The following is a 15340-nucleotide window of genomic DNA, read 5'->3' as shown; positions in this document are numbered from 1 at the left end:
GAAATATGTTTATTCACGAATAAGTTCCATGATCGGAAATTTTCATTCTTTTTTTTTTTAAGTTTTATCCATTCAATCATTCCATTTATTATAAATAAAAAAGCAACCAATAATAAATTCATTCTGAATTGCTTTATCTAGCACCATCATTTAATTTTCCATTAAATGAACTAGAATCTATTTGATATATTATCGTACTAATTGTTCTTTCTCCATGAAACTAATTAATCAATAAATTTAATATTTATTAGAGCTCATAAACATTGTTAGATGGAAGTAAAAGTTTTATACAGTTGGAAAGAACTTTTGCCCTACTTTTCACTCGGATAGTTATCCTCATTAACAAATTTAAGATAGACACTTGTACGGAAGTAAGGAAAAGATTTAAAAGGTTATCCATTGTTTGAAACTTCTTTCCTATTTCTCTCTTACGTCCTGAAATACATATTACATTCGTGACACATAAAGCCACTAATTGTGCACCATGCTAGTGATAGTACTACTACTTTCATCAAAAAGAGCTTAACTTGTCAAGCAATTTCCCTTGACACGAACCTTGAAGTTGTAGCTTCAAGGGGTTACACCAGGGTAGGCCAAAAGTCACGAAAGGGTTTACAGAGTTTAATAAACTTTCTTTTCTTAATTTTCTTTTCTTTTCAGAATTTATTTAGGATTCTTAGGAAAATAATTATGAAAAAAATTAGTATCGAACAACAAATGACGATTAAATTCTTTCCTCTTTTTTCATGTAAAATAAAAATAAAAAAGAAAAACACTTTAATTACATATTTTTTCTGCACTTTTAAAATTATTACGACTGCAAGCAAAATTTGCTTCATTTCCGTAGAAAATAATTAAAAATAAATGTATACTTTTGATAATTAACCTTCATAATTTGATATAAATTTTCAAATTTTCAAGCACCTGTGTGTATGACAAATTTATAAATTAATTTTTAGAAAATGTTTTGAAAAGCAGGAGCAAAAAGTACGTAGTTTATAAATCTTCATTAATTCTCATTAAATTATTAATTCAACGCCTCTCTACGCATAACGAAGGTTGCTCATTAACGAGACAGTGAAAAATATATTTTCAGACTAGCATAAGGAAAAGTATGTTATTTAAAGACTGAATAATGGGCAACTGGAACGAAGATACAGCATTTGTTATTTAAATACACGGCATTATTCTGAAGCATTTAATACAATTTTTGAAACATAGATTTAAAGACAAATTTTTCTAGAATCTCTTTTAAATATAGCAAAGAATCTTTTATAACTTTACACAACATATGAAATGTAACAATAAAAAAGAAATTAACTTAGAAGATACAACTATGATTTTGTCAAAATTGTATTTTCTGTATAGTCACATTTTATCTTTATTTTTTAACAACGTTTGATTGATTGTTTTTTTTATTTTATTCAATAACATATGTACTAAATTAATATTTGTTTATGCATCCAAACATATCTGTTAATATTGCTGCTCTTATTGATCATGTGTCGTATTCCAATAGCTAATTCAATATTGACGAGAATTAATGTAAACAATTGCTCTATTACTAGACAATTTTAAATTATATAATTAAATGTTAAAAATTCGAATATATTAAAAATATCTTCTCAAATCATTTCAAAATATTCTACATGTCAAATTTCATTTAAAATTAGACAACAATAACTAATTGTTAGTATTTTTCAAACAACAGAAATAGCACCTTTGCCCAAATACCTAAACAACAGATCTAAAACCTCCAATCAGAAAGTTAGTAATGCTAAGAATTTTTTTAAATGTCATCGAATTTAAAAAGCTATCTATTTTTAGACAAAGAACTTAATATTATTTTCACTGCAATAATCCATATAAAAAATATTCAAAATTTCGATCCTAAATTATGCAGCTAGTCAAAGTGAATATTGATTTTTTATATGAAGCAACCTCCATATACACCGATGGATCTTTAAACTGGTGTAGGATGTGCTATATCTACCAGCTCGAATACAATTAAACTTTCAAATGAATCCCCTATGACTGCAGTTAAAATATTTGCAATGCGTCGTACAATGAAGCAAATCCTGGACAATTCTCAATTGCGGTGTGCGATATTCACTGTGCTTCAATTTTTTATTTCTCCAATACATTAAGAAATAAAGAGCCCACTTAGTTTAACATAGATAATAAAAATAAAATGTAGAAAATTTTAAGTATTCAATTATACAATACATACCTTGGAAATAAGGTATGAGCTTGCACATGGTAATGCCAAATACGAAGTTCTTCAGCATTTGTCCAAGAAGTGTGAAAGGCATGCAGAAAACACCGAGCAGCAAATCGGAAACTGCCTGAAACATAAAATCAACAAAATATTGAATTTTGTAAGTGATAAACAGAAACGAACATACTTTTTAGACTGATTTAAATCATTTCTAGGGTGGTTGCATATTGTGCCATAAATTTTATCGTAATAAGTGAAAATGAATAGATTTAATCATTAATAAAATTCCCATCCTTCCTAATCAATTAAAAAAAAAATTGATCTGATTTTGTATCGAAGAAATACTGTTTCTCTCGCTCTTATATCATCGAGGATTTTGATACATAGAAAATTGTCAACTATAAAACTTGAAAATATGCTGATACAGTAAAGTCTGATGAATACAAAGCAGGGATGAGCATCAGCGTGATGTCTCGGAATAAGGTGATACATTGTAATCTAAAGGAATCAGGACGACGCGTCGATATACCATTCTAAACGGCTAACATAATTATGTTAATGTACTACTAACATTAATGTACTGTTTGATTACTTTGAAACTTTTGTGACAGCATTTATGATACTTGGGCAAAATTAGGAACTCCATAAATATAAATAAATAGATCTTGTCTCTAATTCACACCTACATATGTATGAAATAAATTACAAGAGTCTTCATTTTTCACAATCGATGCTTTATTAACGCATAGATACCGAAATGAATGACACTGCCATGGAAAATGCGAGAAGGCCTCGTTACCACCTCGACGAGGCAACTCCTCTGTCATCCTTTGTATCGTTCTCCTTGATTGGTGCGTATCCTTTCTACGTAGATGTCCTCGGGAAAGCTTAACCACATGGCCAGATACAGACAAAGTTAGTCCTTAATTCGCAGAAATATTTTATCTTTACACTAAATGTATCGTTACATTGCGTACGTATCTTAAAATGTATCACGTTACACGAATTTTCTCTGCTTCAATATTTATATAGTGCCCAACGTTATTATACGTGCAGTAAGGTCTCTTTTATTCTCCAGACTAGACCGTTTAATCTGTAAAGCGAAATTTAACACATTTAACCCGGAACATTTCTCAAAGTTCCATTAGAGGATCTGAAACGACAAGCGAATCGCAAATACAATATAACGACGTCGTAAATTAAAGCATTAAGAAGCGGCACTGACTGATGCTGTCGCGGTTAAGATCGAATACTGGTTGTCGCCGATTTACAATGAGCCGAGTATGTACCGATCGAGATTGGAAGGATTGCATTGTCGAACCATGAACCCATAGTGTTTTATCATTATTTTCGATTGTATTTAAATGAATATATAAACATTTTTATTCGGCACTGTCTAACTTCCTTTTCTTAATTAGATAAACCTGCATTTGGTCTAAATACAGTGTATCAGATTTATCAAAGAACAGTAAAATATTTGGAAAAACATGGAAATTCTAAAAAAAATATTTTTTGTAAAGGTCGAATTTAATTTTTAATTGTGATAGCATAATTTTTTTTGCAAAAATATGATTTTTGCTTAAAAAAATAGTAACGAACAATGTCAAACTAGAATTCCAACTGTCATAATATTTTTACAACTTTTACAAGTATTATTGAATATCACGAAATTTCCTCGATTTGATCCTGCATGTTTGATTCGTAACGGTTTGTTTGGATGGAAATATTTTTCAATAGATAATCCTTCTGTTATCCGTGAAATCGTATTTCCAATGTTTATCCATCGCCTGTTGCGCGAAATAATAGAAGACTTATGTTTTTACACGATTCGTGTAGTATCCATTTTTCCAGTTAAATATTTTAAAAAGTGTGCCGATGAATAATCCGATTGCGTCATTTGCAATGAAAAGAATTTATTTTTCGTTGATAAGTCGCTTTATCAAGATGTGATTAATGAAGGTCTTTATCTGAATGAATTGGCTGATTGGTGGTTTGTGTTTTTGCGAAGATAGACACAGTGGTGTTTAACCTCTGAACGCCCCGATCAGTAAATTCTGTACTCTAGATAAGGATTTCCCTTCAAGACCTTTTTCTCACCGTGTTCCTTCGATACTTAGTTAAGATGGCTACCCTAGATGGGAGCATCTAACCTTGCATCCTTCATGGACCTCTAAGATAACGATCCTCTATTCTTCTACTTCTTCTACAGGTTTGCAATTCTAGAAACGAGCTAGAAGTATCTTCTTCGTAGTGTAAGTGCCAGCTCGAGAGTAAAACTTGCGCGAAAAACTGTCGATAGCATTTCTTACAAATTGATACTTTGCTGAAAGTGGGTACCAGTCAGCTGAGAGTAATTCTCAGTAGAGTGCTAACTCCCAAGAACACGAAGACGTATTGGAGTACATGATTTTAGTTCTTTCTCAACTAAAAATTTCAAACATGGCTAAAAAATTTAGCAAGAACGGTGAAACATCGTTTGTTATTTCGAACTGAATAATTCACTAATGAAATTATATTCCTGTATTACGAAACGTACCATAATTTCTGAATTTTAAATAAAATTAGCTTCATGCAAAGTTCAACTTTTCGTAAAAATTTCGTTTCATAAAAAAAAATTTCATTTTACTGATCACATTTTTACAAAACTACATAAGAGAAAAGAAAGAAATAGAAATAGATGTGAATTTTTTTGAGGAGATTGCAATATGTTCGGCAGAAAAATGACGAAAGTTTGCGCGAGAAAAATACCAGAAAGAGCTACAAAATATATTTCTTCTTGAAAAACTTCAACGCACATACCATCAACAATTTCTCATGTTCACCGCGAAAAATGCAAAAATTTCATTTCTAGCTTCTACATTGATATTCATTATTGTTCTAACGTCAAGTTTGCTGGTGTTGAAGTTTCTTAATTAAAAACGGATAATGAGAAACCTTACTAAAACTGAAATTTAATTCGTCTTTCTAACTTGAGCTGAATCTCAGTTGAATAAAGAATTTAAAATCTTCTTTTCTGAGCTTTTGCCTCAAATCTGCAGATGAGCCTCTCTGTGCAATAGTATTAACTTCATATGTAACATGCTTTTGTAACCATATAAATATTCATGTAAACGAAGAAAATCGAAACATTCAACACAAGGTTTGTTTCACCTATATCCACATGATTCTGAAAAAATCATGATCTTGAAAATATTTCAAGAAAACTATATTTCTTTTTTTAACGTTCTTTAACGCTTCATTAATCTTCTTTTATTTAGTATTATATTGTTTATAATTTAATTTTTGTGCTGTTTTAGAAATTACTAGGTATCAATAAAAATATTTTTTTTTTTCAGTTTGGCTTAGTCTCGTAGGCTTTAATATTCATCTGGGTAGATTTTTCTACCCTGTTTCTGTTTCAACTAGTGAAAACATTTTTGCTCCGTTTGATTAAAAACGATTCTATCGTTTTTTTAAGCATTCCTCAAACGCTTCATGTATGTACACACACGCAACGGAGCGTACGGCTCCAATGTAAATGGATAGTATGGGAAACAATGTTGAACAGACGATTGAATGAAACGCAAAGTGAGGATAAATACGCTACTATTAGTATAAATATCGATGCACGGAAACGGACACGAAGCGCACAAGAAAAATTAAAACGGTTCGATATCGAGTTGAAGGCAATCTTGATAGAAATTGCAATATTCTACGTTGTAATTCATTTTTCTCTTTTTTGTAAACAGATTTGACGAGGGACAAACTGTCAACGCCAGGATCAAACTAAAGGAATAAAATTTGAATGAGAATCCTTTTTTAGAAACTGTTTACCGCTGGGACTATTGTTTGTCGGAGAAATATAAATACGAAAGTTTAAAAGCTGTGGTTGTAGAGAAACACAAACCAATAGTTAGTAGCATACTTCAGCATCGGAAAAATATTGGAATAACTTCAAAACTGAAAAAAGTTCTAATATTAATAGCTATCTCGTTCGACTCGATGCTGGCGCGGTGAAACGGATTAAAATTGAAAAAAAACAAGAGATAGAAAAGTACTTTTGACGTTGGATCACTTTCTTCGATCATTCGGAGTGACGACAAAAACTCAAAGCAAATCATTGCAAGAGATAAAAATTTATTCGAAAATACAAATTTATCTAACCTTTCAGTGATCCGAGATACATTATAGCACAAAAGAAATATATCTTTTTTTATTGCAATTTATTTTATTGGACCGTCAAAGGATTGCTATCCTTTTTCGGGCACGAATAGCTAAAACGAAAGTTATACCTTAAACGTCGAAGAATTTAATTGTGTTTCTAAATATTTCTTAATTGTACACTAAATTTTATACAGTTAATTAATTAAGAATTATATTATTTTGTTTCCAAATTATTTTTAATATTAATATCGTCAAAATTAAGATTTTAATAATTCGTACTTCTTCTATAATCTCTTTTTTTCATGGGAAGTCTACTTTACTCGATACTCCACATACATTACCCTTCTGTAAGGAAAAGTTGCAAATGTATCATAACATTTTATATATTCATTTAAATAAATTAATTTTTCCAGAAAAGATTTGCGTAGGTAAATTTAGAATTCAAAAGCACATAAATGAACAAATTAACGCAATCTAGTAATCACATTTTCATCCTTAATTTAAGGGATCGTTTCCAACCCCTGGATAAAAACATTTGCCCACAAAAAGGTGCATGTGGAACATTTTTTCAAATGTTACGTTGTATCCAAGTTTCACCACAATCGAAAGGACACTTGGTTAATATTTCTTGTCAGATCCCAACCTACGTGACAAGAATTTACACATTATGAAAGCAGGCCGAAATCAGGCTCGACTTGTACAGCCATTTCTACTTTATATTCATCAGACGTTGCTTCATTCAACTATTATTTGTTTAGAAGCCTTCGCAAATCTTAATAATTCTATTAAACTGTTGCATATCAGAAAATCTAATATGATCCGATGACATAAAAGTATTGCGAAATAACATTTATGCCAATTAAATTAAAGTTTAATATTTGGTGATCTCACACGTAATAGTCATTTGATATAATACATTAAGAGTTAAGATTTTCAGACGATACTTAGACCAAAAATTGTTATATAAATTCATAGAAAAAAAACTGTTGATAAATTTTACTTACCAAATTCAGCAGATAAACATTGGTTACAGTTCGCATCCTCTTATTACGTGCGAGGGTAATTAGCACCAAAGAGTTTCCAATCATCGAAAGTAGAAATATCGTCCCATATAATGGAATGATTAAACTTTCCAAAAGATCAGCTTGTCCAGGCAATGTAACGTTAGCAATAATCGGAGTCATCGTCGATAATTGAGGTATGTTGCTAGCAAACACATGATCAATGTCAGAATTGACAATATATTCGTTTGTCAACGCGTTGTCTGACATATTCAGATCCGGAAACGACATTTTGGCTTTATACAATTTTATTCCTCCATCAAATTCTTGTTATGAGTCTGAACAAAACGAAGTCTTTTCTCTCGTGTTTGCACAATACATAGTGAATAAGGAATTTAATTCCTTTTGGTATCATCAACGTCCTGTTATGTCGAAACTTTCTTCGTTGACTTTTATTGCATCTGAAACAAAAATAGAGGCAGATAATATTAGAACATTGTTTTATGGTGCTTAATGGAAGAGTATAATTTTACAAATATTATTAAATTATTTTTGGAACAAGAAAGGAAGATCAAGTTCTTAATTAAAACATTCTATTATATTACAAACTGAATAGTTAAAATATCAATTTCGGTTTTAGTTTTTAGAAGTATCATATTTTTTCATTGTCAGTAAAACGTTACTTGATACATGTCGAAATTCACAAAATTACGGATTTGATAACTGAACAGTCAAAAGGTGCACGAAATTATTCTCATCTGTATGTAGGTGGAAAAAGATACCTGGTAGAGCTAAACGAAAGCTCTACTTACTGAATAAGAACAGATTCCTAGTATAGATATCTCCGGATGTTCTTTTCGGAGAGGTATGTATTATTAACCGTACTTTGAAATCTTGGAAACTTTACCTCTTAACTGAATGCTCTACTGATATAACATAGACGGACGGTCAAAGTTTGTTAAAATATAAAGGTATACAAGTTTGATGAACAGTTTACTTTTAAAACAAATTTTTAATTCTCTTCACTTTTTTAAATTTATTTATTAGAGACAGGTCTGAATTGAGTTTTCTGGAGCCATGGGCTATCAACCCTTCGAGAGCTCCCTTGGTTAATAAACTTGATTCAAAAATTGAAATTTATTGTACATAAAAATTAAATAACGTTTAATCGTAAAGAAAAAAGAGAATAGTAAAAGCAGCTTATTTTTGAGAAAATTTTAATATTGTGAAAAATCACTAATGTCTATACACAGCTTAATATATTCTATGTTTATTAATAACGAGTAGGTGTATTTACAATTTTGATGAAATGAATAAGCAGTCAAACAAATGTTATCAAAATTAATTTCCCTGAAATAACAGAGAACTTCAATCGGCAATCCTGCTTATTCCTCCAGGAAAGCATATTCCTCCATCGAGTGTGTTAATGATTGTACAGGGCGGTTCACGTAATTGAAATTGGCTGCTGTTTTTATTTCGTTGAAGATTGATAAATTATGGTGAAGGATGAAATTGAGTTCCTTCGCATCCTATGTTCTCAGAAAGGCTAACACAATATAACTATGTATTCTTGTTTTTCGTTTAATGAAAGTATTATACTGTGCATGGAAACGAGCTAAGATTTTTCCAGGACGTATCTATTTTTAGAACACCCTGTACATTATAATATCGATCAGAATAATTCAAACAACGTGATATAATATTTGAAGTTTATGCCAGTTTTTGGGCCCAGATACATGGTTTATGGTATTTGTTAATGGAATGTATTGTTTAAGAGACAAAAACGACCGTTACTGTCAAATGCTTGCCATAAACGTATAATGAAACACGTGTATTAATGTGATGGTTTATAGTTTTTCTTATGACTGCTTTTACTACTCTGGTTTTTCCTCCTAATTTTCCCTATGCCCAAATCTCATAAATATGAAATATACCTTTGCCCTAATTATTTCTTGTTTATTTCTTATAAAGGTTGTAAAAATGTCTATTTAAATATATTTTACATTGTGTATTTTGCTAAAAAGGTCATTTCATTGTACATATTATAAATAATAAAACATATCGAGTTGCACTAGCCTAGTGCCTCAAAATAATAGGTAATTTTAAAAACAATTTTTCTGAAAAGTATAAAAAACAAAAGATATTAAGTAAACTTTTGTTTACAATTTCAAATTAAGTGATATAAAGGACGAAATAAAATGGTGGGTAAAAGCTTAAAAGAAAGCTTCTTATGAATGCAAGCTTTTATGGAGCAAGTCATAAAAATTGCAATTGTTTTCTAAATTAAAACAGGTTAAACTTCTTATCAACTTTTTTTTGAGAAAGGTACACATGAATAGAAAAAAAAGTATCAGTAAATGGGAAGATAAAACTTTATATCTGGTCCTATTCTGAATAAAATTCGATTTTATTTAATTTATGTAAGAGCAGCACGTGTTTTAATATTTCTATTGTAGCATTGTCTGGAATTAATTAAATCTGTTACTCTCGATGAGTCGAAAATTGAGTATGTATCTTAACACGGTATTTGGACATACAAACATACCACAAAAAGGTTAATATTAATTAGCACTTCCATTAAAGCGACTATTTTCCAATCAATAAATACCATCGTTTCATGTCAAGTTCACCGCTTAAGGTAATGGGTAATTAATTTTCGGTTGTCGACTGTAATGAAATCGATCATCAATTTAGAATGGATACTTATGCTTGAACTATTTGACAAAATGTAATACACCATTGCATCTCAAAACTACGTTATATGAACCTTTTGTTCATTTAGAGAGAATGTAAAATAAAATGAAAAATTTTGTGAATTAAACATCCCTCTATAAATGATAATTGTACATTTTTGAAACATTTTACAACTTTGATGTTTTTGAGTAACTTTCAGAGAACACTTTTCTTCTTTGACTTAAAAGAAAAGGAATTTACATGTACAATTTTACAGAACATTGATTGATGCATTTTTTTGAAATATCTTCAAACGAAAGTTCAAGTTTCTCAATGTCTTCGACATCTGTTTTCTTAAACTGTTTGAAGTACCGTCAGTGTTCAATCTTATCAAAATTGATTATTTCGAGAATATTATATTAGTTATGTAGTAAATTTTGGGTTTGATCGATAGAAGGTCACACCGAAGTGGCAATGACGTTAAAAAGACGAACGATCAATCATTTCATTTCAAGGGTTAACGATAGGAAGTTTAAATTCGATTGTTCCAGCAATTCGAGTAACAAATACATTTCTGATCTCTACATATAATAATAAAATAATAATAAGGAATAATTTTCTGCTACTTTAGAAATCTATTTAAAGAAATCTTATGATCGGTCCATCAAAATTTTATTATCTATTAAAACTGTGCAACATTGTGTACAAATAGAGCAAGGGATTGGAATTTTAAAAATAAGAAATATTTTCGATAATATTATTAAAAATCTGTGTGCAGATCATTTATGTTGACGAAATAATATTTTATGCACCTAATCTGCAACACAATGCAACGAGTAGTTAAGGGATTAACTAGAAAGAATTCAAGAACTTTAATTGCTATTCATACCGAGAGATGTTCCTTATTAATATTATAATTACGGTATCTTTAAATTTCAGAATTATTCATAAATAGGAATATCATTAACATTGTTTTAATGGGATTAAGTGGGAGAATAGAAAATTAAATTGGTAAGTTAAATATTTATGCCTTGAGAAATTCTTGTGATAATTTAATTTTAATCTTATTGAAATTTAAATTATGGAAAATGCGTATTTAACCCTTTCATCGTGGCATTGTATTTCTCATCTGACTATGAGCAACTAATTTTTGTTGTGTATATTCTACCTTTCTCTCTAAAACGATAAGATTGTGTTCGATGCCAAAACAATATACTGGCTTTGTTTGAGCTATGACGTATCATATTGTTCGGACAAATTGCCCTCGCGTCCGTTCTTGCGATCCAATAATGAACACTATGCAAATATGCATTAGAAATTATACGATGGACGTGTATTCGGTGCATTATTAACATTATTATTGTAAACGATATTTTAATCATTGCTAACACGACGAGCGAATTACTTAAAACATTGGACATACCTTTAAACAGTACATTTCTATTAAAGCTTCAATTTAATTTCGTAACAGAACTCAATAAACTGTTCATCAAAATATATATCATATACTGAAGGAAGGATCCATGTCTAAAAAGTCGAAAAAATGAATCTTTTGCAATTCCTTTTCTAGGAAACTGTTAAAAATATTTGATTTACAAAACCTTTAGTCCTTTTCACTGTAATACTTTTTCACATTTAATATAAAATTTAAATACTTTTAAATGGTAGCGTAAGTCATTTGTCTTACGCTGTCATTTCGCGTAGGTTGTTAATCGTGTTGAACATCAACTCATCGATCAATCATCGTTTCTCTTGATTCTGATCAACATTCAGTCGGTTTAATAATCTTTAGCAAACTGTCTTGTTTCCTACTGATACGATTTCTTAACAGCATCGATCCGTCTTCGGAAGAATTGCCAGAAAAAAAAATTCAGTAAATTGTACGTCGCGTCGTAGGGAAATCGTGTAAGTATAGAGTTGGAGTCCATCGTGATTCATGAAGCGAGCAAACTGAGCTTCATGAATTATTCATGACTAAAGGGTTATTCCACTTTCCATGTGTCAATAATTTTTTTCTTTTTTTAAAAGAGACCAGTTTCTTGTATGTTAGTAATTATTAAGAAAATGAAAACGAACTTATGTAAAATATTTTCTTTCAATCTAATTTTAAATAAATGAAGTTCAAGTTAAGTTCATTTTACTCATTTACCCTCTTGTCATTTCTTTGGTGTTATTAAACGTTATTGATCATAAATTATCGATGGAAGTTCATGCCCTTCGTATTTCAGTCTTAAACATCCCTTCAACCATTCCTTACTGAAGTTTTGTCGATCCCCTGTATTCACGGCACCAGGCTATTTTGTATAATTGTATTCAATGAAATCTTAAGGTTCATTTAAGAGGAACATTCCTTCATCCTTTCAGCAATTTCTTTCATGGAAATTAATTAGATTTCCTATAAACTGAAGAATTATCAGAAATGTTTAATCGAAATTTTAGCAACCTTTTTGTTCAGAACTTGAACGATTTATTACCATTTTATTTGTAAAATAGGGAGAATTTAATTATCAATGATTCAATTTACATAAAATACATTTAAAATCTAAATTTGAAAAGTTCGGTTTTGGATAAATTGAATTATTTGTAATTATAATATATTAAACTGTTAACAACCTAAGTGATATATTAAATTCAACAAATTTAAAAATCTTCATACACTTTACTTTGTTATTCAGTATTTTATGTATAAATACCGTATCTAATATCAAACCTTTCTACTTTAAAATGTTTTGACTTTTAAACAAAATTGTACGAATGTACAGTTTTTTAAACAGAATTACACATTGGACGGTGCTAAAATCGAATAACGAAATATACCAACATTCCAAAATTACAAAACATATTTTACGTTTAACATGAAGTTGAGCAGTATAAAAGTGGAAAACAGAACATGTCATAACGATTAATAGTACATAGATATCGGGAAAATGACGAATATTGATGTCATGTTGCTAAAAATGAAAAATCTCTTTTGCAGCATTTTTTTCAAAATTCAGTTTCCGAGAAATTTTAAATGTTTACGTTTTACCGTAAAATAATGAACACTGAAATAAAAATAAAAAGTATTAAAAACGTAAAAACAGTTTTTGCATTGCTTTGTTAACAAAACATTCATTTCTAATTTTTTGGAAGTATTTATGAATTTAGACCTTCAATTTAAGACATACTTAATTCTAGGAATTTTTAATTAGCGAACTGCTATATTTCTTATTAAAACTGTAGAAAATATGGCTTGAGTGCTGGTAAAATTATAGATGTAATTAAGAAACCTAGGAAAGGTTTGAACCAATCTTTACCTTTGCAATTAAGGATATCATAAGCTAGAATTCAAAGGGAATAAGCTACCGCATGGGAAAAGGACCAAAAAATAATTATTTCTCACCGTTCATCACAGGAATTTATTTTTAAGAATTCCAATATAGTTTCTGATGGAAAACTACCCAAATCTCTCCCTTTCCAACAAATATAATATCTTAATTACACGTGTATTAATCCTTTGCAATGTTTATCGTAATTTTTTGAAAGAAAGCTTGGATGATTTTTAGCCAGAAGAGCATGAGTTAGTTGCCAACCTAATAATTTTCTGTGCTCCTACATTTCATGGCTATGTACAGACCCTCATTCAATGACAGATAGCTACATATACAGTACATGTTTTTAAAGAGGGTCACCATTTCACGTCTAACAAGTTTCGAGCACTCGATCTGAGTTCTGATCTAATCTAAACTTCTTCAGATGTTCGGCACCAAAAATGCATTGCAATCATTGTACGACATCCTCGTTATCCTCTAAATTTTAAACTTTAAAGCCATACACGTGGAACTTATATTTCAACATCACTAAAAGTGACGTTAAGTCAAGTAAAGTTTTTTGAAAATTTTAAATTGAAAGCAGACATGGTTAGTTAAATCGTTAAATAACATGTTATAAATAAAAAATAAAAACGTCACTTGCATCCTTTTAGTTCTAAATGCCTCATTTATTTTCTACAGAAAGTTAAAACTTTTCATAATTATTCACAACAATGTTATATGAAGCTATTAAATTACCGATTACATAAAATTAAAGAGAAATATAAATTGTAGTATTCAGTGTTTCCGGTGTGAAATATCAAAGGTGCAATTTTATATGTTCGATATGTGTTTCTGTATCGCAATACCCACATAACGTAAACACCCACAAGTGGTAAGTTATCCCTTGCGAACTATGATATCGAAACTTCGGTGGAGCGTAATGTAAACTTGTTTTCATCCAGCTCCTGGTCGATTTATACGTCCGAGTGAGTTCGTAGTAAATTTTGGATGTTGTAAACACGATTGTTAAAAGGCTTTTTAATTTTGCGTTTCTATTACACACCTGCTGCATTTTTTCCTTGATATTGCCTCAACTAGACCACTATATATATATGTTTTTATTTGGCAATTTTTGGCATATTGCTAACGAATTCTTTACCACATTTCGCAATCAAAATTTTTGTTGCGTAGGTTTGATTACTGACCTTACTCACTGGATCACAGTTATATGACTATAACTTTTATGCGTACCTTTTTTGCAGCTCCACATTTTTATTTACAATCTGTCCGAAGTAGACAATAAATAAATATGCAACTGTGGATTCAGAGACTCTTCTAAGAAATTACAGGGTTAAAGAAAAGGTTTTTGATAATTTTATATATTAAAAAACGAATGCAATTCAGTGCAGTTGCTTACATTGTAAAACTTGTATAAGTGGACTGTTAATTTACCTACTGCAGTCGAGTATTAAAATTGATTGTTCCATTATCTGAAAATTCCGGTATCTAAGCACTTATGCCCCTTATTAGTTCGAATAAGGAAGGTTCTACTATAATTTAATTATTTACCCCTGGAAAGCTTACAGTACTTCATCATCCTCTATATTCTCTCAATTTACTTCTGGTTCATTGTTTTATATCTCCAAAATTAAAATTGAAGTTAAAAAATACTCGTTTCGATGATACTTCTACTATTGAAGAATTTACAACTGACTGCCAAATTATGATTCGGATAGAAAATTATCAATAAGAAAGCAAAAGAAGATCTGGTTTCTCTTATTTATAGTTTGACCGATCACATTGAAACTTGGACAATTCTATGCCATTTATGGAATTATGGTAAATATTCACTTACCGATACGGCTAGTATTCCGTCGTTAAACACCGCGCAACTCTCGTCATCTTCATCGTTGCACAAATCACATCACTATAATGTACTGATCCGGGACATGAAACGCACTTTTTAAGGAAATGATCTCTGGCCACGGAATCATCGCGAGATTTGACCATAT

General features: G+C 30.2%; 1 protein-coding gene across 2 annotated transcripts in view; it reads right to left on the bottom strand.

Moving 5' to 3' along the window:
- LOC114876119 (cholecystokinin receptor-like) overlaps window positions 1-15340 on the bottom strand; it is a 36643-nt gene extending 21303 nt beyond the window's left edge. For both annotated transcript variants that reach the window (XM_029187205.2, XM_029187206.2), the window contains exons 1-3: window positions 15184-15340; window positions 7366-7823; window positions 2231-2345 (exon numbers count right to left, since the gene is read on the bottom strand). In XM_029187205.2, coding sequence (XP_029043038.1) covers window positions 2231-2345; window positions 7366-7653 — 403 coding nt within the window. In that variant the 5' untranslated portion in view covers window positions 7654-7823; window positions 15184-15340. The remainder of the gene's footprint in view (window positions 1-2230; window positions 2346-7365; window positions 7824-15183) is intronic.

Source organism: Osmia bicornis, chromosome 2, assembly GCF_907164935.1.
Source record: "Osmia bicornis bicornis chromosome 2, iOsmBic2.1, whole genome shotgun sequence".
Taxonomy (NCBI): domain Eukaryota; kingdom Metazoa; phylum Arthropoda; class Insecta; order Hymenoptera; family Megachilidae; genus Osmia; species Osmia bicornis.
The sequence above is the reverse complement of the archived record's forward strand: the minus strand, read 5'-3'. Positions and strand labels throughout refer to the sequence as shown.